Below are 22,812 nucleotides of genomic sequence, written 5' to 3'. Positions count from 1 at the left end.
GCCCATTTTGCTTTAAAGATTTTTTTTTTTCATTGTGATTCTTTTTTCAGGCATAGCTCTCAGACATTCTTGTTTTAATAGGTTGTATTATTGTGTTCTGTGTCACAGCTTACACAGGCAAAACTCCCATTCACATTCATCTTGACTCAATTGGGAATTTTGCCTGTGTAAGGACTGTGGGAATTGGCCCCATGGAGGATCTGTGACCTCAAAGTTCTAGTGTTTCAAAGTCAAACAATGGGAGGAATCCTGTTTGTCACATGTCACTGATGCCAGATCTGTCAGCTTCTCCTTTTGGTAATGAGCTGAATCGGCCAGTGGATAAACAATTATTTAATTTGCATAATTACATCACCACTTTGATATCCCTGTGTTTTTTTTAATTGTTCCTGTTCTGAGGATATGAGGTAGTGATGCTGTCCCTGGAAATGCTTGCTGGTATGTTGCAAGGGTACATTTTGTCATTGTTCTCTTTATCAATTCTAAATGCTTAAGTAGCAGCAGCAGTCATCCTGAAAAGCATATTGGAAAGTACAATAGCAAGCTCTGGTGCTGAGGAGTGAAAGCATGTAAACCTTTGCCACCTATTATCAGGGCCTTCTCACACAAAGCATCATGAAAAGTCATCTTTGCAAAAAAATAATTAAAGGAAAAGCCCATATTTGAGGCAACAACCTTCAGCTGATTTTGGAGGAAGTTCATAATAACTCCACTCAGGTGACTGCAGATAAGCCATATTTGTTCATAATGTATGTTTAACTTCTGCATTATGGGTTTATGAAACAGCAATGTTTTGTGTTCTTATTCATTTTCCTCTCCTTTGTCTTGCTGTGGAAAGGGAATGATGACAGACACTTTGAAATGTGTATTTACACACTTCAAGTCAATTTACTCATTGTTTATAACACTAGTCCTAAGAAGTTTATGGGAACCCTCAGTTTGTATTTTGAAGCATCTCAGTTACACTGTTTGAGAGTTGAAACTCCACCCATAGAAGTCAATGGCAAAACTGGCATTACTGCCAATGGGACAAGGCTCAGACCTTTTGGACCCAGATCCTCAAAGGGATTTAGGTACCAGACTCCCATTGATTTCACTAATTCAATCATCCTGATGGATTTAAATAAATTACCCATATTTTTCCGCACGTTTTTAGAATATGCTCTAGCTCTGTGATCATTTTCCCATTGGAATGCGGGGACTAATTCCAAGCATCCGTTCCTTCACAAATGGTGGTGTGTCCTATCACGAACGAAAAGTGAGGCTTCCACTGGCAATGGATAAAGTAATTCAGTGAGTTTAGTGTCTCTATCCAAATCTAAAGAAATATCATTAAACAGACATTCATTTGATGCAAATACATTTTGTACTTCTGACATTTCCTGTAGAAAAAGAGGACTGATCCCAAGTCAGTGAGAGCCTTTCCATCTATTTCACAGGGCTTTGGCTGTGGGTTCGGTTGTCAGCTCTGCCACAGATTGTGTGACCCTGGTCAAGACACTTAGTCCTTCTCTGCCTCAATTCTCTGTCAGTTAAAGGGGGATGATAATGCCTGGTTTCCCCCACACTTTATCTGTCCTGTCCACTAAGATAGTAAGAGAATTCCAGCCCCACAGAATTTACAGCCTAGCACAACATGGCCCTGAGCTGGGTTGTTCTTGTGACACAAACAATAATAATTAGGGCAGATCCTGTTCCTGTTTAAACCAGTGGCAGTTTTGTCCCTCGTTTTGATGAGAGCAGCATCAGGACCTTCCTCTCTGTTCTCCACTGTTCCCAGTTTCCAAGATAAAAACGGCAACATTTTCAGGGACTGCAGTTGCACCTCCCTGGGTCCTGGGAACTATGGGTTTGGTAGTTGGTTTTTTGGCCCTTTGATCGTGTGCACCTCCAGAAATGCGCAAAACTCTGTGAATCTTTAACCGGTGCCCATGCAGGATCACTGGGCAAATTCAGTTCTCTGTGTATGGCTATCGCCGGTATTCTTGGCCTGATTCACCAGCGTCCCCTGGGGTACCTCGGTTGAAATCAACGGAGCAGAGCCGGCTGAGTAACAACACAGCGCTGCTGCGTCCTCTGTGCCATAGACCGAAAGGGAAATGGGGGGAGGAGAGAGAGACTTAAGGGGCACGTGACTCAGACCTGCTCTGGGATAATCAAACCTCCCTGTGATACCCAACTCGAAACTCAACCTCTTCCTGCCGACGTTTTTGGCTAAGATCAGCCCCAGTGCTGTGTGCGTGCGCTCGCGTGCAAGTGTAAATCACCAGAGAAAAGTTAAGTAAGTTTGCAGAGCAAGCTGAAGGGAGGTCACTGCAGATCGATTGGCAGAGTTTAATAGGATCAGGTCAGTGTAATCCTGTTTTATCTATTGTAATTCAGGCAGCCAAGGAGACCCCAGACGAGAGGGGATGGGGCTTTAAAAAGATCAGCAGTCATACCACAAAGCCAGGGGCTGGTGCCATGACAAAAGCAGGAGAGTGGATGAAGTGGCTTGAAATAAATAGATTAGAGTTCTCTCTGTGGCCGAGGCTCAGCGGGGAAAAAGCGCAACCCAGGGCCATGCAGACTCGGTTCTCTAATGCCCAGGTTGCCCTTGCATGGTCCTTCCTCTCTTCCCAGGGCCGGGCTGCACTTGTGGAAGCCCGGTGATTTTCTGAGAGGGAGGGAGAGGGGCAGGATTGTGTCCCTCTGCAACAGACACCGGGACTAGACGTAATATTGATTGGCAAAGCAAGCCAGAGAGAACAGAGAATCATTTAATTGAAGATCAGAAGGAAACATTCTGAATGGCTGGATCAAAAGGCAAAATGAAAGCATGTGCCTCCCTCCTAAATTCGGTGGTGTTTTCACACACACACGAGTTTGCCCCAAGGCTATTGTTATAGGTGCTGGGGTCTGTGCATGGAGGGAAGGGCGTGCAAACATCTCACTGCTTGGTGAGAATCTATCACCCTTATTTATTACACTTCTCCTGCCCTTGAATGATAGCGCCACGTGAGTTTCCTCAGAGCCCAAACACAAATAGCCACTGTCTGCTCAGGAAGCCACTGTACACCTGGGGGGGGGGGGGGGGGGAGGAAAGCTGCATTCAGCATAGCAGCCAAAGATCTAAAACCAATGCAGATTCCAGAGGTGTCTGAGGCTCCAGATGATTTCACAAACTGAAATTCCTGAAGTCCTTGTCTCGGCTTGCGTGAGTGCAGAATTCACGGGTGTTTCGAAGCAGACACGAATATACCTATGACCTTAATGACTGCAACACACAAGGTAGATCGAAACAAGCAAGAATACAAGAGACACTTTTGCTTTTCTAAACGCATGAGGGTAGGAAGAGATGCTGCAAACCGTGGCGCGCAGCTGGGAGTCTAGCAACAGATTAAAGGAATAGTGGTAATCTAGGCATTTGGAAAACAATCTATTGGCTCCATTTCTGTGTATGCCGGAGTTATCTGATCTAGAGTGGGGTGGGGGTGTAGTGCTCGTGGTCTAAGTACCTGGCTTAGTGCTTCCGAATTTGCTGGCCTGTCTGTTATGCAACAGAATCTGGATTTAGATTCTGTTTGTAATTTCTCTTCCCTTCCCCTCCCCCCCCCGGTCACATCCAGTGGTTGTTGTGTCTCGTGCGGCTAACACTTTCTCCCAGGGTAGGAAGATGATGCAAGCAAGAGTAGCCCATCACCTATCCAAGGGGTGCGCTGGGACTTGCCCGCCTGCACTACGCAGCTTGACGGTCACAGCTGCAACTTCCGATCGCGGTGCCTAAGGGGCCGTTCAGTGACATCTGGCAGATGGCATTCTCCAGTGAGCCCCTGCTCCGCCCCTACACAGGTCAGCGTCTCTGGCGCCTCGCCCCCCAGCTGGAGGGCATGCAAGCAGCTGTCTCCATGGCCAGTGCCGATGCCTCTCGAGTTGGCCAGCAGAGGGCGGTGGTGTACGGTGCAGTCTGCTGTGACATTTGGGGATGGCACTTAGTTTGGCCTGGAAGTTAAGGTCACCTTCTGAAATCAGTCCCTTAGTCCAGTCCAGGTGTTTGAGAGAAGGAGGTTTGTGCCTAAATTACCTGAGTTGAGAGATGGGAAGTAGGAGGGTCAAGACCCAAATAAGAAAGTTGGGTGCTTGCATGTAATTAGAGGCCACCCCAGGCTGGATGGGATTTGGCAAACCACTAAGGCTGCTTCTCCCCGGCCCTGGCCCATGCCAAAATATTGGCTTCACAAAATGGGTGCGATCACCAGAAGGCACCGTGACCTTTAGCAAGAGAGAGCGAGGTGAAAGTCAACACCGATTTGTGTGTGTGTGTTTCTGAACGGTTAAAATGGGCAATCAATTTTTATGATGTAATTTATAATTCATACAGGTTGTCTTCATACATATGGTGTTGCTTTTGTGTGTCAGTGTTTCAGGTACTTTATTACGGTGACAGTGTGATTTGCATTCATGTTCAGTTACCCTGCTCATATTTCTCTTGTTTACACCATAAGGTCCGAATTATGAAGATTGATCTCGCTGGCGATGTTTGCTACATCCCAGTATAGGCATAGATAAGCTTGGCTCGGTCCAGATCTTGCTGTCCGATCACTGTTTACCCGGCGTTTTAAAAGTGCTGATATATAATCACACCAGTTCTTATTCTTAAATGCAATACTTATTCTTAAATGCAATTCCTCTCTCTTCATTTCAGTGACTGCTGTTTGACCACATTACTCAGTCTGCCTAGAGATCCACAAACTTTCTCTCGAAATATTCCTCACTATAATATTAGCTCAGCCCCAGGGGAGGATTTTGGATATTTCCAGGTGGTTTTTTTAGAAATCGAGATAAAATAATTGTTACATTGAAATAAAATTAATCTTTTTTTATTTAAAGGAAATTGATTTCAAACACCTGATTTCGTAGGGGGAAAATGATCACTTTCCAAACTGCTCTTTCTTGGGAAAAGGCATAAGAATGCCAAGCTTGGTTCAGTTTTACTTCTGTTTTGGCCCTTATGTGCCATGGCTTCGCGTGGGTTTCTGTCCGTGTTGCTTTAACCTTTCTGTTTGGCCACCGATTATTTGCAAACATCTCTTCCAAATCTCCAACCTATTGCGTTGTCCGCTGAAGGCCAGTCGGGTTACTTTCCCCCACTGCCTGAGAAGACAATTGGCGACAGATAATAATAAATTAATTGCGAAAGCATAATCTCCCCTCCCACACACCACCTTTGCTGGGGTCTGGGATAATAAATTCATCCCGCGTTTCCAATGGAAAGCGAACAGTTCTACTTTTATCTCAATGCTTCAGCACAAAGGGACTTTTGTAAATTGCAGGATGGCTAAGCAATCTGCATCCTTCTGACAGAGATCACTGGCAGACCCCTGGGGCAGTTAAAAAGGTACAATGCTGAGTATTGCCAATCACAGCTGAAATAATTAAACCAATTAAGTCAATACAAACAGAAACAAGATGGAAGAGAGGTCTGACCCTTCGGAGGGGGGAGGTGTCTCGACTTCTTAGAACAGATGTGTTTGCCCCAGAGACATATGTGTAGTGGTAAATTGCATGCAATATAGGGAATAGCACGATGAGTTTACAATAATACAACATGTAATGATGGTCATCAAAGCTATAAAAACACAAGTGGGAAACGCAGTCAATGGGGAACCTAAAGATCACCACCAAGAAGAGATGGGAGGTCATGTTAATAATAATAATAATAATTAATAAAAAATCCAAACCTGCGGGCTCAAGGACTAAAGAAATAGTTGTGGTGTGTAGGAGTATTAAACCCAAATTGGACACAAGGATTCGAGTGGTAGCAGACCCTCTACACAAGCCTTCCTGATCACTGGGAAAATGTTAGTACCTTTCCTTTTGAAATGACACCTCTAACAGAACACCAGTTAACCCTTTCTCCTGCTTCCCTGACATCAGTGCAATGAAAGTTGCTAAGTTTAAACACACTCTGCTTGTCAGTTAAGCACAGCTCTAGCGTGGCAAAAAGCCTAGCCTCTTCTGATAGCTTCGTTTTAGGTGCCTCGTGTGCGTGTGGTAGTGGTGGTGGGGAGTATTTTCTACCAAAATAATCTCCCCCCTCCCATCATTTTCCTAATGAGATGATTATAAAGACCAGGAGTGTATTTAAAATGCATGTATCTGTTCTAATAGAATTGCATCGCACCAAGAAATGAGAGGGATTGTTTGCATGAGAATTAGTGGTAAATTTACTTTTTGGAAAAAAATCTAATATTTTATAATAAAGTGTCAAATAAGAGGGGCAGATGAGCTGCGAATGGTTTGGAGAAAACTCCCAACTTTGGGCTGGTCAGCTTGGGCCTCGATTTCTGTTCTATGACTGAGGCATTGTAATGATTTGAGCTGCAGATGTAACTGGAATTTATTGTAACAACAAATATAGTGATGTCAAACCCCAACCTTGGATTAAAGCAGGCAGCCAAAGGGGAAGTGGATTAATTTCAAACAGCATCACAGGCCAGTGCCTATTAGGACGAGCTATTCTTCAGGCCCCCCCATCAGAATTAATCATTGGGAGTTAATTTGAAGCTCAGACAAGTTGCTGTTAATTTAGTGCAGGGAGGACGGGATGGAATAAAAAGCTGAGGTGCTGGCCAAGCCTCCTGGGTCTCATTAATCAGCGAGCTGAGACGGCCTGGCTTGATTACAATTTGCAAAAAAATTCATTAGAGCCTGGGCGATTGACAATTTTTCTCTCTGCCTGTGATCTGACTCATTAGGCAGCCAAATGAAAGCCATGATCGTGGTGATGATGACAGCTATCAACCCCCCTCACTTGTTTATCTTCTTTTCTTCTGTCCCTGTTTCCACTTCAGGGCACCTCAAGCCCTGTATCTCCCTTTCTCTCTCACATACTTTGCAGCTATTTTATTTGGGCGGGGGGGAAAAAAAAACTTGATTGGTAAGTAACTTTGCTAAGCATTTGGCAGCTGCGTACTTTTATTGTATTTACTGTCGCGTGTGTCTCTCCCCTCCCAGCCCCCTTGGCGGAAAAGGGGCAAAGAACAGCTGTTCTTTGCTCAGATGAAATCCTCCCAGCTCTGGAGCGGTGTAACTGACCCCAAGCCAAAGCGCTCGCGTCATTCTCGCATTCCTCCCAGCTAAGGACTGCTGGAAAACTTCTTAAGCGACTTGAGCTTCTATTTTCAGGGTTTTCTAAGAAGGGACTTTGTAGACTAAAGATTGCACTGTAGTGCTTCTGGCATCGCTTAAAAATACATAGAGATCATGGATTGAAAATTTAGGGTTTGTCATGGGGCTACGCATTTTTATACTTCCCATACTTTCTTTTTACTTCTCCAGGGGGTGCAGTTAGCTCATACATTTCTCTGCTTGATCTGGGTGTGTCAGTATGTGTTTGACAACTGTAGGGGGACTGCACCTGGGTTTTATATATAGCCACACACACGGAATCCCCACGCTCCAAATTCCATGCAGACATACACCAGCCCCTTGCCTAACGAGCACAGGTACATGACAGCAATTCCTTTCCTTCTGCACTTTATTCCCCTGAAACAACCCACATCCATGCGATACACCGCTCACAGTCACACTTTATTCCTTCAATGCCTCTGCGGCTATAAATTGTTTTCTATGAGGTGTGATTCAGGTCAAAGCCTCTGTATCCATAGATTTTTTTTAAAGGACCAGTCTTTATCTGCTGGTGCCAAAATATTTGGCCTTGTCCTTTCAGTGGCCATGATTCAAATGTAGGCTATCTATTCATGACCCTCTCCTATCATTCTCTTTTAATCCATCTAGGCCGTTTATCAGTCATTATAAATAATATAGTCTTAGTGCAAAAGGGGAAAAAATCGATGTTGATCAGGCTACTTACTTGGAATATTTTTGGGGCAGTTTAGAAGGGAAAGCACACACAAGATGCTGTGTCCTTACAAAGCTTCATTTCCAGACCGTTCTAATGCAATTTAAACCCCAGCATTAAAAAAAAAATATGATGAAGTGCAACTGATATAAATTATGTCAATATTGGTATTGACCTTCTGGAACATTTGATTTACTCACTGAAGCTTAAACTAGAAGTCTCAGCGCTATCTGCATAGCAAATTGCTCCTTGCAGCTCTCCTTAATTGTCCACTTTCACAGCCAGTTAGGAGCTGGCTGCTTTTTTTGTTTGTTTTTAATTTTATTTAGCAAATTAACGCTTTTAATTCCTGTCTTTCTATTTGTAGGTCGCCTCTGTCCCTGATGCCCACAGTAGATGCGTTATAGGCGAGTGATAGAGACAATATTTTTGTTTAAATATCTGTGGGAGGAAAGGTAGTATTTAGCGTTCAATGATTGTTAATAATCAAAGTCTTTTTGTTAGCAAACAAGCTTTCGATAGAAGGGGGGGGGGAAGAGTAGACAATCAAATATGTTTCAACCGTTGATGTGTATGCTCATAACCAGGCGGAAACAAGTTCTGGTCTCCTAATCCCATAATCATGTGGAAAAGAAAAATTCCCCATTTCGATGGGTTTATTTTGGCCGAGCTTTTAGCGGAATATTGTCATTTTTATCATGTCGTTACAGATTATTGCATTGTGCGCATCCCAATTAGTGTGGCATCATGACAACTTTGGGGGGGGGAACAGGGGGCTTTGCTTTTAAATATCACTAAAGACCCTCCACAGTTCTGACAACGTTGCGGGGTTGCAGTTTTTCTTCCTCCTAATCAGACAGATCGTAGGCAGCGAATAGATACTGACTTGGCCCTGTTAATTTCCTAGAGCGTTTATCAAATACAGCGTGGCAGGTCAGATAACAATACAAAGTCAGTCCCACTTGCAAGAATAAACTGCCTGCATCTCTCTCATTGTCTGACACTCCACAGTAACCCTGCACACGACTGGAGCAGAAGTAAAATCAGAACAGTTCATTGACAGACTTTTCAGTACTGGCTGGTTTTAAAGCGCCAGGTAATTCGGTGCATGGGTGTGTGTGTGTTGAATATCTACGGAGGGGGAAGAAGACCTGTCTGATCCTTTTCAATTCAAGGTACCTAGAATCACGGGCATGGCTACCGTATTCCCTTCTGGTCAGCTCCCTCCTGGACTAGGTTCTGCAGTGCCAGCCTGTTTCTATAACATCCATTTCAGCAGGGTTTTGTTGACAGTTTATTATAGATTAAATTCGCTTCCATAAACTCAGCCATCACCTTGGTGGCAAGCTCTCCCTTCCCCCCGAGTTAAACTTTAGGTATTTTGCGAAATGTTTCCTATTGACAATAAACCTCACCTTTATGAAGCAGAGGACCCATACCTAAACCGATACTGTCCTAGGAGGGAAAATGCTCCGACTATCACACAAGAAATTCGGTACAGAAGTCGGTTGGGTTTTTTTCTTTTTCGCTTTTGATTTTGTTTATTCACAAGACTGAGTTTCTTTTTAAATTTCATAACTTATCAGGAAAAAGCTACATTGAAATAAATTAAACACAATAGAGAGGATCGTGCTTTTCAAACATGACTTAGTAGAATATGCAACCAAATCGACAGAAAGCCAGGCAAAAATAAAATAAAATAATTCACCCAAATGTCTGCCACTCAGCCAACCCAAAAAAGGGAAAACAAACCTCTTAGTTTTGTTTCATTTTTACCTTTCAAAATGATAAGGAACAAAACCCCAAAGATGGGTAATAGGCATTGCAGTTTTTGTTGTTGTTCTTCTGGAATGTCAGAATTCATGTCACTGGTTATTGGGTCCCAAAAGAGTCAAAACACTGCAGCTGACATCCAGCACTTTATACACAAGGTAGGACAGTATCATAAATATTTATTAGGTCTCTTCAAGGGTTTGATATTCCCGCTCCAAAACAAAACACAGGTTTTAAGCCTCATTAATAGATTCTTGCTTTACTTGATATGTCGAAAGGTTCAGATTAAAGTTTGTGTGTGTTTGTTTTTAACCCGATTTCGAAACATTGATCAAAACTTTTGGATGGGGGGGGGGGTTAGTGGAAAATGTATCAGGGTCTGGCTTGTTCCAGCTGCTGGTGCTGACTTCTGATGGCAAATCTGCTGACATGGACGGGGATGGGTACCACGATCTTGGGGTTTCTGGATGGTTCTCCTGTCTTCGAGTTGGCATTGCCGGCTTTCACCCTTTTCCACTTGGCTCTTCTGTTCTGGAACCAGATTTTGACCTGCACTTCACTGAGTTTGAGGGCGTGAGCGATCTGGGATCTCTCTGTCAGAGACAGGTACTTTTTGCAATGAAATTCCTTTTCCAACTCTAACAGCTGCTCGCTGGTAAAGGCTGTTCTCCTACGCCTGTTTTTGCCAGTGGATGTGGTGGTGTTTGAGTTATTTGTGCTCTGGGTGTTTTCTTCTAGTGCGTTGCCAGAGTCCTCTTCTTTATGAGCGGCTTGGCTTGTGATATTGTCATCAGAGCTATAATCTAGATCGCTGTCCATCGAGAAACTTTCCTCTTTGCTTTTAGAGTCGTCTTCCGCTTTGGAATCATCTTTGGCCTGAGCCCGGCCAGCCCCTACTGAAAGCAAACCAAAGGCATTTCGTTACATTCTGCACGGCTAGCTCTGCAGACGTCCCAGAACATTTTCCAGCATAAATTTTAGTTCTACTGAATTAAATCCTTCTCGATTTATGTCTCTCTATTTATACAGGGGAGGAAGATCTATTCGGGTTTGATGAAAGCAAGCGGGATTATAGCGAGGAAAGAGAAAACCGATCTTGGCAGACACAAAGTAACATTTCGGGACATACAGCTGTTTCCTTTAGACTGAATTTCTTACTGCCCGTTTCAACACTTCTCCCCTGGCCGATATTTTCTCATCATTTGTTGGAATAGCAGCCACCATCCCCCATAGCCTCGCACCAAGCCGATTTATGAAATGTTACCTTCTGCCACAACACAAGATTGAAGAGACAGTTCTCTGCATGCAGCTACTGGTAGCCATGTATATTTCACTTGCCAATATTTTTGTAACAGTGGGAGGAAAACCTCTCAAAAAAAAAAAAAAACGGAGATAGGGAAACTTAATTTGTTTGGGAAGTACTTAAACTTTTCCTCTTTGGATAGCACTGTGAACAATGGGAAGAAAGTGTTTAAACCGAGATTAGTTCTCTCTGGAAAAGACATCTTTCCCCGGAAGGATTAAATATTTCAGAGATGATTCTTTCCTGCGTGCGATTTTTTTAAACGCTTGAAATCAATTGTAAAATCCAACTGGCCTCCTGCCGCACAGCCAGCGCTGTTATAAATAGCGATTAGACAGACTGTAGTAATTACATGTGACATAGATTTTAAGTTTTCAGGTTGATAAGGTTGCGCTTTGCAGTGTTATCGCTCATCAACCCTTGTCGAGTGCATTCCTTTGGAAATAATGTGTGGGACTCACCACCTCCCCCAGGATTTGAGTGGGGGGAGAGGGGTTTATTTCCTAGTAAAAAGTAGCTGGAGATCACCTATTTCGATGGAATGGAATTGCTAAATTTGTGAAATTGACATGGTTATTTTATGGATGGACACACACACAATCTGTCCTTATCCCCTGGCAATAACCCTTTCCCCCCACCCCGGCTTCACTGAAAGGGAGTAAAAACTTGCTCTAACTGAGCGCCCAGAAGAGTCGTTTGTCCACTCACCCAGGGAAGCCTGCACGGCTTCTGCGGCGGCGAATGACAGCAGGGAGCTCTCCTTGCCCAGGAAGGATTTCCCCTCTTCGTTCTCCTGCGGGAGCCCTTCGCCCTTGTCGAAGTTGCCCTGGAGAGCTTGGGGGGCAAACTTCCGGGCCGCCTCCTGGTGCTGCGGGGAAGCGGAGAAGGTGCTGGGCAGCGTGGCCATGAGCGTGGAGGTGAGAGCCATCCCTTGGGCCAGGCTGGAGCAGAAGCCGGGGGGCAGGCTGGGGATTTGGTGGTGGGGGTGGGAGGGCGGCAGGGCGGGCTGCAGCGAGGCTTGAGGGAGGGTCGGAGGGGGCGGGGGCGGAGGGGGCAAGACCACCGGCCGGTAGGGCATGAACATGGGGTAGCCGGTGTAGACGAAGTGGCCCGGGCTGGGCTGGGGAGGGCTGCCTATGAGAGAGTCTATGCTGAAGGCCGTGCTGCTTCCCAAGGGGCGCTGCATCATCATGAGGGAGGACTGGAAAGCCGCGCTCATAGAGCTGCCGGGGACCCGAGGCGGCGGAGCAGAAAGGCAGGAGCAGGCGGCCAGTCCCGCGGCGCGCAGCCAGAGCCGGGCAGATCCAGGCGCCCCGTCCCGCGCGGGCTGGGGGAAGTGGGGCGGGTCGGGGGGTGCAGGGCAGAGCGACAGGAGTCAGGCCGGGGTCGACGCCGGGCCGCCTCCGGTGCTGCTGGGGGGCATCGGGGGCATCGCCTCGCCGGCTCCTGGGGCCCCGCCGGGCGGTGCGCAGAGGCGGCCGCGGAGACGCTGCCTGGGTGGGAGCGCGCGGGGCTCTCTCCGGGCGCCGCCAGCACCTTTAAATTGCGCTCTCCTCTCCCGTGCACGTTTTGCCGGCTTCCGACCCGCGGCCCGCCTCACGTGGCGCCCGCCTGGCCGCCCATTGGCCGGGGGCGGGGGACGGGGGCGGGGCGGGGGCCCGGGCCCCGCCTCCCCGCCGGGGCCGGGCTCTGGGCAGCCGCCGCGGCCGAGGGGGCGGGGAGGGGTCAGAGCTGCCGGGGGCGAAGGCACCGGCCCGCGCGTCCCGGGCAAACTTGTGAAAAGCCATTAACACTTCCAAGGGGCCCCTCCGCCGGCCCCATTGACATGCAGCGGCCCCGCCGGCAGCAGCCCCGGGGCCCCGGGCTCTGCTCCGCGCCGGCAAACGAAAGTCCCCCGGTCCCTGAGCCCGTCTCTGGATGGAGCTGCGCGTTGATGCTGTGTTTGATTCACGGGGGCAGGATAAATCCCGGGGGATTTCCTCCTCCCACCAGTTCGGTGTGTTCCCCTTTCCCCGGAGAACAGCCCCGCTTCGGCGGTTGTTGTTGTTTTTTTTTAATTCTTCCTGGTCTTTTGAAACCCTAATACACCTTTTCCGGGCACGCACCCACCCACACTAACGGCAGGGGCGATTGCGATAATAAAGGGAGAGGCTGTTGTTTTTTTTAACGTGGTCGGTCCTCAGGGAGAAGCGGGGGGCTTGAAATGGTCGCCTGAGGATATCGCTGGAGCCTGATGGAGGCTTTACGATGTTTGTTCAAATAAAACCCCACTTTTGAAAATATGCACTAATTAAATGAGCTTTTCTTTTCTTTTTTAATAAAAGGACAGTAGGTCCGCTTAGTTAGTAGGAAAAGGAAGATTTAATAATAATGAGCTGTAGCCCCTACAGGCTTAAAACTGTCTTTCACTGGGCTGATTTTCTGTGATTAAAAGGTTATCAAAAGTTGTTTTCTCTCTCTCTCTTAAAACTAAGATTAAAATGTAAAAGATTCCACGGGAACCTAAGCCGGGGAAAATACAAGTCAAACCGGTGTACAAGCCAAACAGATCTACTGAAGAGATCCCCACTGATTTACCAATGCTTTGCTGTTCCGTTTTAACAGCTGCAATAGGAGAGAAGCTGGGGGGGAGGGGGACGGATATCATCCTTTTGAAACCTTAACCGAGATAGTGATCCGAGAGATGGGTGCTGTTACCCTTGTGATGGGAGACTTTTTACACGAACATTTAATTGGACGATAAAGGCAAATCGATATTTATGAAAGTATCGATCCAACTCTTTGCAAATCTGTCTGTCTTTTTCTCTCCCAGACTCCTAGCTCTATGGCACACTAGGGAATATCTTCATCCCAGTATAATTTTTCCAGCGAGGTTACGTGATGGGGGGAAATCCACTTTGCATCACACCTGACTGTCTGTAACGCTGCAGACTTTATCCTGAAGGGGGAACACAAACATCCCCCAGCACATTTTAAAGACGTCTGGTAAGTGTACCGGGAGAGCCGTCCGCATGCCTGCATATTTGGAGGGAATCCCTTAGAGCACCGTGTATATTTACATCAATTCGTTATGGGTGCGCAGGCAGAGGGGGCATGACTCTGTGGGTAGCAGTAGACAATTACATTTCACATGAAAAACTACTTCAGAATCTACTGATGTCACCTGAGTCAAAATCCAAATAGAAACTCGGAAGCCCGGAGGAAGTTAAATAATCCCACCCATTGAAATACCACAGCAATTCACCCATTTACGGGCGTTTCAAAATGGTTATGACAGACCCTTAATCTTTCTGAAAGTTGTTTGGTTTATCTTGCCCTGGCACTTGTCACAGATGTGCCCATCAGTTGATTTTTAAATCGCCAGGCGAGCAAATATTTCCAATCAATCAAGAAACAAACTTCTGAAATCCTACTTTCAAATACCATGGGGGGAACTTTCGATGTCTCGCGAAAATTGCCATACTTCTGTATTTAAATGTCACTCACCAAACGATTTAAAACCCCTCCAAGTACCTCCACATTTAGAATAATTTTATGGCATATTATTTGCATCTATAAAGTGCTCCTGGAGATATCGACGGCAGAGGGCTTGTTGTATAGGGATTCCGGCATAGTCCCATCAATGGGCGTTTTTATTTACTGGTGTGCTTTTCCTAAAACGCAAAAGTAATATTTTCTCATGTAATGTTTAACTGCTTAGAAAACGACTGTACGTGTCATAAAAGTATCCTTGAGTTTTGTAGCGATTAACAAGATCGATCCCAGATACCACAAACTATCTGCAATGCGTTTAAAGCTTGGGGACTGCAGATAATAAAATCCTTTACAGTTTTTAGTCTGCTCCTTGTACAGATTAACCAGTATCTATCTATCTAGCTATCTAGCTATCTATCTAAATCATTAGCAGAGGGCCGCAGTCTATTCTTCTCATGCTCTGTATGCAAGCCAATTTGCATATATTCCTTTGCAACTTCGATCAGCAGAGGAAGAGCAAAAATCATTTCAGGAAAGCCACCGAAGCTTCACAAGCCAGGCACAAGTTTAGCTCTTTCGGTAAAGCAAGCACTCTGTCCGTAAGAAAAGTTTGCAGCCTACAAGGTCATGAAAACACTCCTGACACCAATTTTAGACCGGGTAGAGGCCAGTGTTAGTCAGCATCCCGGGCACCAGCTCAGAAGTCTCTATAGCAACGCCAGATTTTGTTTATTTCAGCGTGCATATTCTTGCATGTAGGTGTGTAGTGCCTGGAGTGAACGGCATGTAAGTGGTTGGTTTCTAGCTGAACACAAGCAGGGAGAGGGAACTTTAATGTGGATTCCTGTAATTTTCGGTGGAGGAAGCGCCCACCTGGTCGTTTGCTGATGTTACCGGGGTTGGAGAGGAAATAACTAAAGGAAACACAGCACATAGGCAGCATGTGAATGTCTGCTTCCAGCACTCTTCCTTTTGCTTGCGGTGCCGCTCTGCACTTCTTGCTTGGCTAACAGAGCAGCCCCATTTGCCCGGGGAAATGTGTTGGATTTTCAGGGAACTACTATTATTGGGGGTTCTTTACAACGCCCGGATCAGTCAATCATTATTGCAACCTTTCCTGGGAAGGCGTTGGGAAATAGCTGGGGATGGTTTTATTTAGGGGCAGGGCGATTGCATTCATATCCAGCTAACCTAGAAGACTCCCTCAAGTGTCCACGATGGGCTCACAAAGGGGTTCTTGTGTAAAATCCCCCATCAGACACACCAATTTGCAAATGGCAAAGCATTAAAGCCTCATCTTTTTAAACGATTTTATTCATGCTTCTTCTTCGTCTTCTTTTTTTAATCTGAAAGCCCAAAATAGACTCCATGCGGTTCTAAGTGAAGTCAGCCTCTGGCTTGGCTTTGAAACAGCTCCTGCAATTATGTAAAAGAGCCATTCACTAACAGGGTGGAATTAAAAGCGATCTAGCCTGCTCCCTTTTCACGGGCAAGCCTCTCATGTTTGGCGTTTCAAAGCCCTGCCAACACGATGTCTTTCTCGAGGACAAAAGGCAGAACAAAAAAAAAGTCCCCAAACTTGTAAATTGAACGTCAAGGGAACTTTAAACAATTTAAAGCCCATAAATAATGATAAAGAGACCTGGCAAAAAGGCAAACCCATTCAATTAATAGAGTTTCCCAAGCAAAGATCAAGTGCTTTCCAAAATACAATAAAAATAAAGTTTGACTTCTATTCTTCTGCCGCGGTGGAATTTAGAAATGTAGGCAACACCCCCGCCTCCCCCCGCCCCCCGCCCGTCTGCTGCAAACCTCACTGGGGGATGGGATGGGAAATAAACGTATTTACTGGTACACTTCTAACTAGGCAGTGGAGTGCCTGTATTCTTGTTTTGGTTGCAAAGTTGGCTTGAGGGAATTTGAAAGTTTGCATCCAGCCAGATTTCTTTTCTTTTCTTTTCTTTTCTTTTCTTTTCTTTTCTTTTCTTTTCTAGAACTGGCCTAACACTCTCTGGGTTATAACTTGGGTTACTTCAAACTTGCTGTTGTGTTTACTTAGACTTTGCCATTCCAGGACCATGTTTTAATCGCCTCTCATTAGTATTTCTATCCTTACAAAAAAGCAGTAAATAGTGCTAGGCTCGGGGAAAGGCAGAATGTGTTTGAAAGCTCTTGTTGTCCTGTGCGGTGTTCCCTGGCTGTTGTCCTGTAGACACAGGTCCCTGCAGTCACTGATGGCTGGGGTGGAGTTGGCAACTACAGATTTCGGCGTGACCACTGGGTAATGAATAACCCTGTCTGTCCCCCCCCCCCCTTTTACCTTTTTTTCCCTTATAATTTTCTCCCTACCTCTTACTGGTCTCTGCCAAGCTTTTGATTGAACACATACGCAGAGCACTATCCTCATGATCAGAGGGAAGAGAACAAATCCAGTTCTCCCACGTAGGAAATAAAGCAAGTACCAGTCCCCTATTTCAATCGGCCAGATACAGTTTGTGGCTAGACGCAAACTTGGTGGAGGCGGAGGTTTCATTCAAAACGCACAGGCCGTAGGAAACTTTCTTGCAAACCAGAGGGAATGTGCCAGACTTGTGCAGCTGGGAAGTGTCGGACCGAGCCCGTCTTGTGCAAGAAAGGACCGAAAAGAAGGGTAGAGTGAACAGCTGATCAATGAGGGGGCTAGGCTCGTCTAGAGGAGATCAGGGGAACCCTGGTTCCTCAGGAGGATGGCCAGATATTCAGCTGGCTAACGCTACACTTTGTAGGGTACGAAGAGAAATTACAATCCAAGGAGAATTGAAGTCACTGAACCTCTCCCACGGGAGAGTGGGGCTGTCCTCGGGACGGTGCCATCTGGGTGGCTGAAGCAGGCAGAAGAGCGGGTGTTTGACGACAGTCTGTGGCCGGCAGGAAGTAGTGGAAAGCTTACCCTGCGGGTTTCCAGGGGCCAGGTGAGTCCTTATCTCCTAGCCCTAGAGATTTGTTTTTCTGCCTCCAATCTGCTACCGATCTCCTGCGAACTTCAAACGCGCCCCTATCTCCCTCTTTAGACCAGTAGCCCCACTTTTGTATCTGCCCGCCACAGAGTATTGTTTGCGAGATCGCAGATATGCTCATCCCTGGTACCTGTAAACACCGGGCGGGGACAGGGGAAGGGTGAAAGGGGTGACTGAGGCACCGCATTGTGCGCTGGGTTTGTGGATGTGTGGCTGCCTTTCCGGGCAGTTCGCTCTTCAGCAGCCCCGCCAACTCTGAGTAATATTCCCCGCCAGCTAATTGAGCTCCTTAGACCAAACGCTTATGAAGGTTCATAAACAAATCTCAGCCTTTGCAATCGAAATGGCCCAGCTGGGTCAAAGTGCCTTGAAATTACTCGTCAGAAAAGAAAAATGAAACAAGCCAACCTGGTTGAGCTGCTTGTCCAAAGGAAGAAGAAAGAAACTGGCCCCTGTGCCCAGGCAGGGGTTGATTACATGACAGGCATTTATAAATCATTGGATCAAATATTTTCTGGGGAAATGAAAGAAAAAGCAAGACAGATGTTTGGCATTTCGCTAAAAAGGGGGGGCGGGGGGGGGGAGAAGTGAGCAAAATGACAGTAAATCAAGGTTGAACGATGGGCGCTAAGGAGCCGGGTCAGGAAGGAGGAATAACTGGCAAGCATGCCTTGCTTACTGAGATGTTCCAAACGAAATGCAGAGTAACTGAGCTCTGGCATTGCTCGGAGGGAGAGCCCATGCTCAGGCATCCCTGTCATAGCAGTTTATAAAGCAGGCCAAAGCTCAGCTGGAGAACCCCCTCGGGAACAGCAAGGTGGCAGGAAAGGGATTAAAGTTTTCCAGGGGGAGCTGTGTTTTCATTCCTTCCCCATCCCCCTATTATTGTTGTATTTGTAATGCAGCCGCACCTAGAGGCTTCAGGAGAGAGCAGGGCCCCTGCGTGTAGGCGCTGTGCAAACACATATACTGAGTGTCCCTGTAAACCAACTGTCCTAGTCCCAGAGACTTTATCATCTAAATAGACAACATAGAGAGAGGGAGAAGGGAAGCAAAACAGAAACAAACAACTAGAGTCAGGAAGGTATTTAGGCTCCTAACTTCCATTGAGTTCTTTGTGGATCACTTTGTGGAGCTGGGTCAAGGTGGACAAAGTTTCATGATATAGTAGGATTTCTTTTCAGTGTGAAGGGGTATTCTCTTAGGTACATCAATATATCCCTTTACATTCACATATTGTAGGGTAGGGGGCTCATCTCCCCTCTCCCTCCACCCCTGCACTGATTTCAGTAGGAGCTCTGAATGCACAAGGGAAGCAGATATGGTGAAGTCCTCTCAAGACCTAAGGATCTGGGCCATATGTTCCCATGGCTTGCAAGCTGTAAAGCCCAGCAGCTTGCTAGACATCTGCCTCCATGTTCTAGGCAGAGGCTAAATAAGCTTTTCCTTGGGAAGCTGCCATGTAAATTACAACACACAAGGTAACATGACACGGCAACCCCTGGGAAAGTGGGCATGGCTTGAAAAGATGTGGGAGGAGTTAGGGGCATGTACTGTTGCTGCTACCCTGGAAAAACAATGTAAAGGCCAAATACTGCTCATTACAAGGGTGGGACTCAGAATAATTCTGTCCAAATCCATTTAAATCAATGGAGTTAGTCATGAGCTCAATCCCTGTAAATGAGAGAATTTGGTCTTCACCTACTCCACCAAGCAGACAGTAAGTCAATGCTGTGCTATGTAGAGCTATGTCTTTCCTGGCCCTGCAGTTGGGGCAGGCTGTCCCTTGCTTATCCCACAATGACCTTGCAATACATGCCCAGAGGACCACAAGATTATTGTGATTTCCTCATAAAAAGGTTTTGTTCAGGGCCTCCCTCACAGCTGGTGCACAAGGGGGCGGCAGCATGCGGGCTCATGGAACTGAACAGCCGCAGTTGGGTGACCCCCTCAGTGGGCTGTCCTTTGCACTCATAGCCTGGAAAGTTGTAGTTTGGCTTGAAGGTCCACTTGTTGACTTGTAGCCCTTATTACTGCAGCGTTGGCTATACTGATGTCCACCTTGATCATTTCTGTTAGCCTCCAACTTTCAGGGAACCCAGGGTCAAGTCTCAGGTTGGCCGGTGGTGAGTTACTATTATGTAGGGTAGCTCCTAGAGATCCCATTGTGCTGTGTAAACACACAGTAAGAAGCAGTCCCTCCCCCAGACAGTTCAAAATCGAATCTAATTTTACAATCTAGACTAATATAATCTAATTTTACAATCTAAGCAAGACGGTCAAAAGGTGGAAAGAAAGGAAAGATTCCCACCCCATTTTACAGATGGGAAAGTGAGATGCAGAGAGATTAAGGGTTTGCCTACATGGTGGAAATCGAAAGGCATAGCTATAATAGAATAATTATCCTGCTACAGCTATGCTGATATAACCCCACATTCGGACACTCAATTCTAAAGTGACTTTTAGACTCTTCCGGTAGAATTACACCCCTTCCAAAGTGGAACAGCATCTAAATGCCTTTAAAAATCTGCACCAAAGAGCCTCAAACTTACTCATCTGCGACTTTCAGAGGCTTGGAAAAGTTTTCTTTTACTACTCATTTCCATACGCCCCGCCCCCATATTACAGATGCTGCCATATGTGTAATAGTTCAGGGCTCAGTAGCTGCCCCAACACAGAGTCTGTAACTTTTTGATCTCTTTAGTCAGTGTTTTATAGCGTGCCCACTGCTAGTTCCCTCAGATGTTTTCTTTTTTTCTTGACTGCAGGATCTCTCCATGTTCATTTTGTGTGATCATTTGATGACCTCAGCCTTCTCTATACCTCTTGACAACAAAGAGGTGTATATGGCCCATTTTAATTAACAGAGGCATTCTAATCTCACAAACCTTTGGCTGCACTCTCTTCTGGCTTCCACCCTGTGTCACCGCACTGAAGTCATCGGGGCTGCAGAATGTGGGGTGCTTGGCACTCTAGGAAATCAGGCTGCCAATTTAGGTACCAAAATATGGAATTAGGAGGTTAGATTAGGGCCCTGCTTTTGAAAAGCTTGTCCATAACTTTAACTTCAGCACAGCTACATTCAGATGAATCAAAAGTATCAGTGTAGCCTGAATTCAGAGGAATCAGTTCCGCACTCCACTCTGGCCTCTGTATGCTGCTGTGGCAGTTTGCAGAGGTAGAGGGAAACAATTCCCCAGACTGGTGCAAGTGGCTCTGTGCTGCTTTACAAGCCCAGCGTAGGGAAGTGTTGGGGGTGGAAGGGTGTGTGTCTCATAGGCACTATGTAGGATTCTGGGCTCTGGTGCAGACTGTAGACAACCCTGAGGAGGGTGCTGGAAGATAGAGCAGCCCTTAGGGGCCAGGTTGGCTCCTGTAGAAGCCCAGAATCAGTGCATAAGTAGTGTAAAAGTCACCTTTGTCATCTCTTCTCCCAAGGCTGCTTTGTCTGCGTTTCCCATCTCAGGAGATGCAGCACTGTAGCTAGCCCAGAGTGTCATTCCTCCTTATGGTAGGCTACCCAATGCAGAAATCCAAAGCCCAGCAGACCGCATTATGCTGTGAAGAGCAGAAAAGTAAATATTTATGAACATATAATTGATTAAAAAAATCTTCCCGGAAAGGACATTGGACTGTTGGCATGCCAGATAATTAGACCTGGTAATCTGTCAGCACATGGCACTGTGCACCAACACTCCAGCTCTTGTATTGTCTGACCCCTTAAGAATCTGCCCACAAACAAGTGCACTTGTCAGACAGGAGTATTAGTTCAGATGAGACCAGACTTTTGTGCTCCACATAATTAGCTGATTTTTCTCTAGCGAACTGCTATGACTTCTGATTGGTGAGGAGGTGAACCAAGTGTGATTGCGCCCATGAAATGGAATGCAGGAGGGCCAAATTGCTCTCTCCATTCCATGCCGCAGAGGATACCAGGGTGCAAGGGAGTGTGGGAAGGCCCCTAAACTTGTGGAATGGGGGGAGTCATCCTTATTCCTGAGCATGTGGCAGGGCTCTGTGGGTTTACGGTGGTGTGGCTGAGGCAAGATGGGGGGAGGGAAGCAGAGGTGGGTAGCAACTGCAGTGCTTTGGGCCCAGTAGGGAACCAGCCTTACTTTCCATCTATGTCTCCTACACCCTCCACCCCCAGGAAGAGGCTAGTGCCTAGGGTCATATTGTGGGAAGGAGAGGGGTGGCATTCTCCCAAGTGCTGCCTACACAGCACGACTCCCCCACTTATGGTGCCCAGATGAGCTATCCCGGGCTGGGCTCTGGGCGAGGCTCTCCCGGCTGGGTTGGCTTTTTACCCTGCCTGTGTTCTAACTTTGGAATTGCTGGGGCTGCCCTGGCTCCCTTCAGCTCTCATGTGCTCAAGTGCAGGATCAGCCTCAGCTGTGGTGCTCAGGACACTCTCTCTGTGGTGTGGTCTGCAGGCTCCTTCTGCAGAAGGGGCCAAGCCTGGCTGTGGTTTCATGCTGCAGCTCCATCACCTCCCTAATGGCCAGTGGCGCTGAGGCCAGCCAGGGGAACAACATGGCGGAGAGCTACGAGAAAGTATTAACTCACTGGATATACATGCAGTGACCCTTCCAGCTGCTCATGGGCTGAAGGGGAGTATGGCAGGGGAGCTCCTCAGAGAGCCATGCTGACCCAGGCCCCGAGGAGCGCTGTTTCCCTTTCCCAGGTATCACAAGTTCTGCCGTGTTTGGTCCTGAGTCCCTTGCAGAGCTGGGGGAGCCACGCGATCTACAGGCCCTGCTGCTCTCTCCTCTATGAGACGATAAGTCCCTCCTCCCTGAGGGGAGCAGGAGGCTCCAAGTCTCATGCATGGAGCTGTGGGCCCTCTCCATAGGTTTTTTCCCCTGGGATGGTCACATGTAGCTGTGAGTTAAGGTTCTGTGTAAATAGAACCTCACAGAAAGGCAGAGAGAACGGCTGCTTTCCCCGGCATTATCCCTTCCCTCAGCCGCATGGGCATTTCTGTCGCACCAAGTCAGCCAGCATTAATGTGTGTGGCTGTCCCCACCACACGGCAATTGGCAGCGCGGCTCCTCTGCAAGATTGGAGTGAGAGATGTGGAGGTTCTGCTCCTTCATGTGGATAGTTCTGGTGCCTGGTGGATCGCCTGGTTCCTGGGTATCCCATCCACTGCCTCTCCATTGTGTGGAACAGGAAATGGGGTAAATGCTACTCCCCTGGGCGAATGACCTGGTGGAAACTCTGCAAGTGCTTACTCCAGTATTGTCTCAGGGCTCAGTAATAGTAGTCCCATGCACTTCAGAAGTCTCCCATTAGCATAACCGGGCTTTGGATCAGGCCATAGCATAGGAATAAGCCACCAGAGGATGATTCAGCTCTCAGTTATGGAAGGTAGTTGTATCTGAATAAGCGACTTCTCCATTACAACCTGGCTTCTCTTTTTG

At 46.8% G+C, this 22,812-nt stretch overlaps 1 protein-coding gene across 2 annotated transcripts; it reads right to left on the bottom strand.

The window, feature by feature from the left end:
- Positions 1-9,354: 9,354 nt before the first annotated feature.
- Positions 9,355-12,232, bottom strand: GBX2 (gastrulation brain homeobox 2). 2 transcript variants are annotated; one of them, XM_074966919.1, is made up of 2 exons: positions 11,628-12,232; positions 9,355-10,509 (listed from the first exon to the last, which is right to left on the bottom strand). In XM_074966919.1, the coding sequence occupies exons 1-2, from the start codon at positions 12,136-12,138 to the stop codon at positions 9,989-9,991; spliced, it is 1,032 nt and encodes a 343-aa protein (XP_074823020.1). In that variant the 5' UTR covers positions 12,139-12,232; the 3' UTR covers positions 9,355-9,988. The 2 variants fall into 2 exon arrangements, with proteins under 2 accessions (XP_074823020.1, XP_074823019.1); XM_074966918.1 differs by having other exon boundaries at positions 9,357-10,512.
- Between the last annotated feature and the right edge of the window lie 10,580 nt (positions 12,233-22,812).

This window comes from Natator depressus, chromosome 11 (assembly GCF_965152275.1).
Source record: "Natator depressus isolate rNatDep1 chromosome 11, rNatDep2.hap1, whole genome shotgun sequence".
In the NCBI taxonomy this organism is placed as follows: Eukaryota; Metazoa; Chordata; order Testudines; family Cheloniidae; genus Natator; species Natator depressus.
Note: the sequence above shows the minus strand (reverse complement) of the source record. Positions and strands in the feature narration are given on the sequence as shown.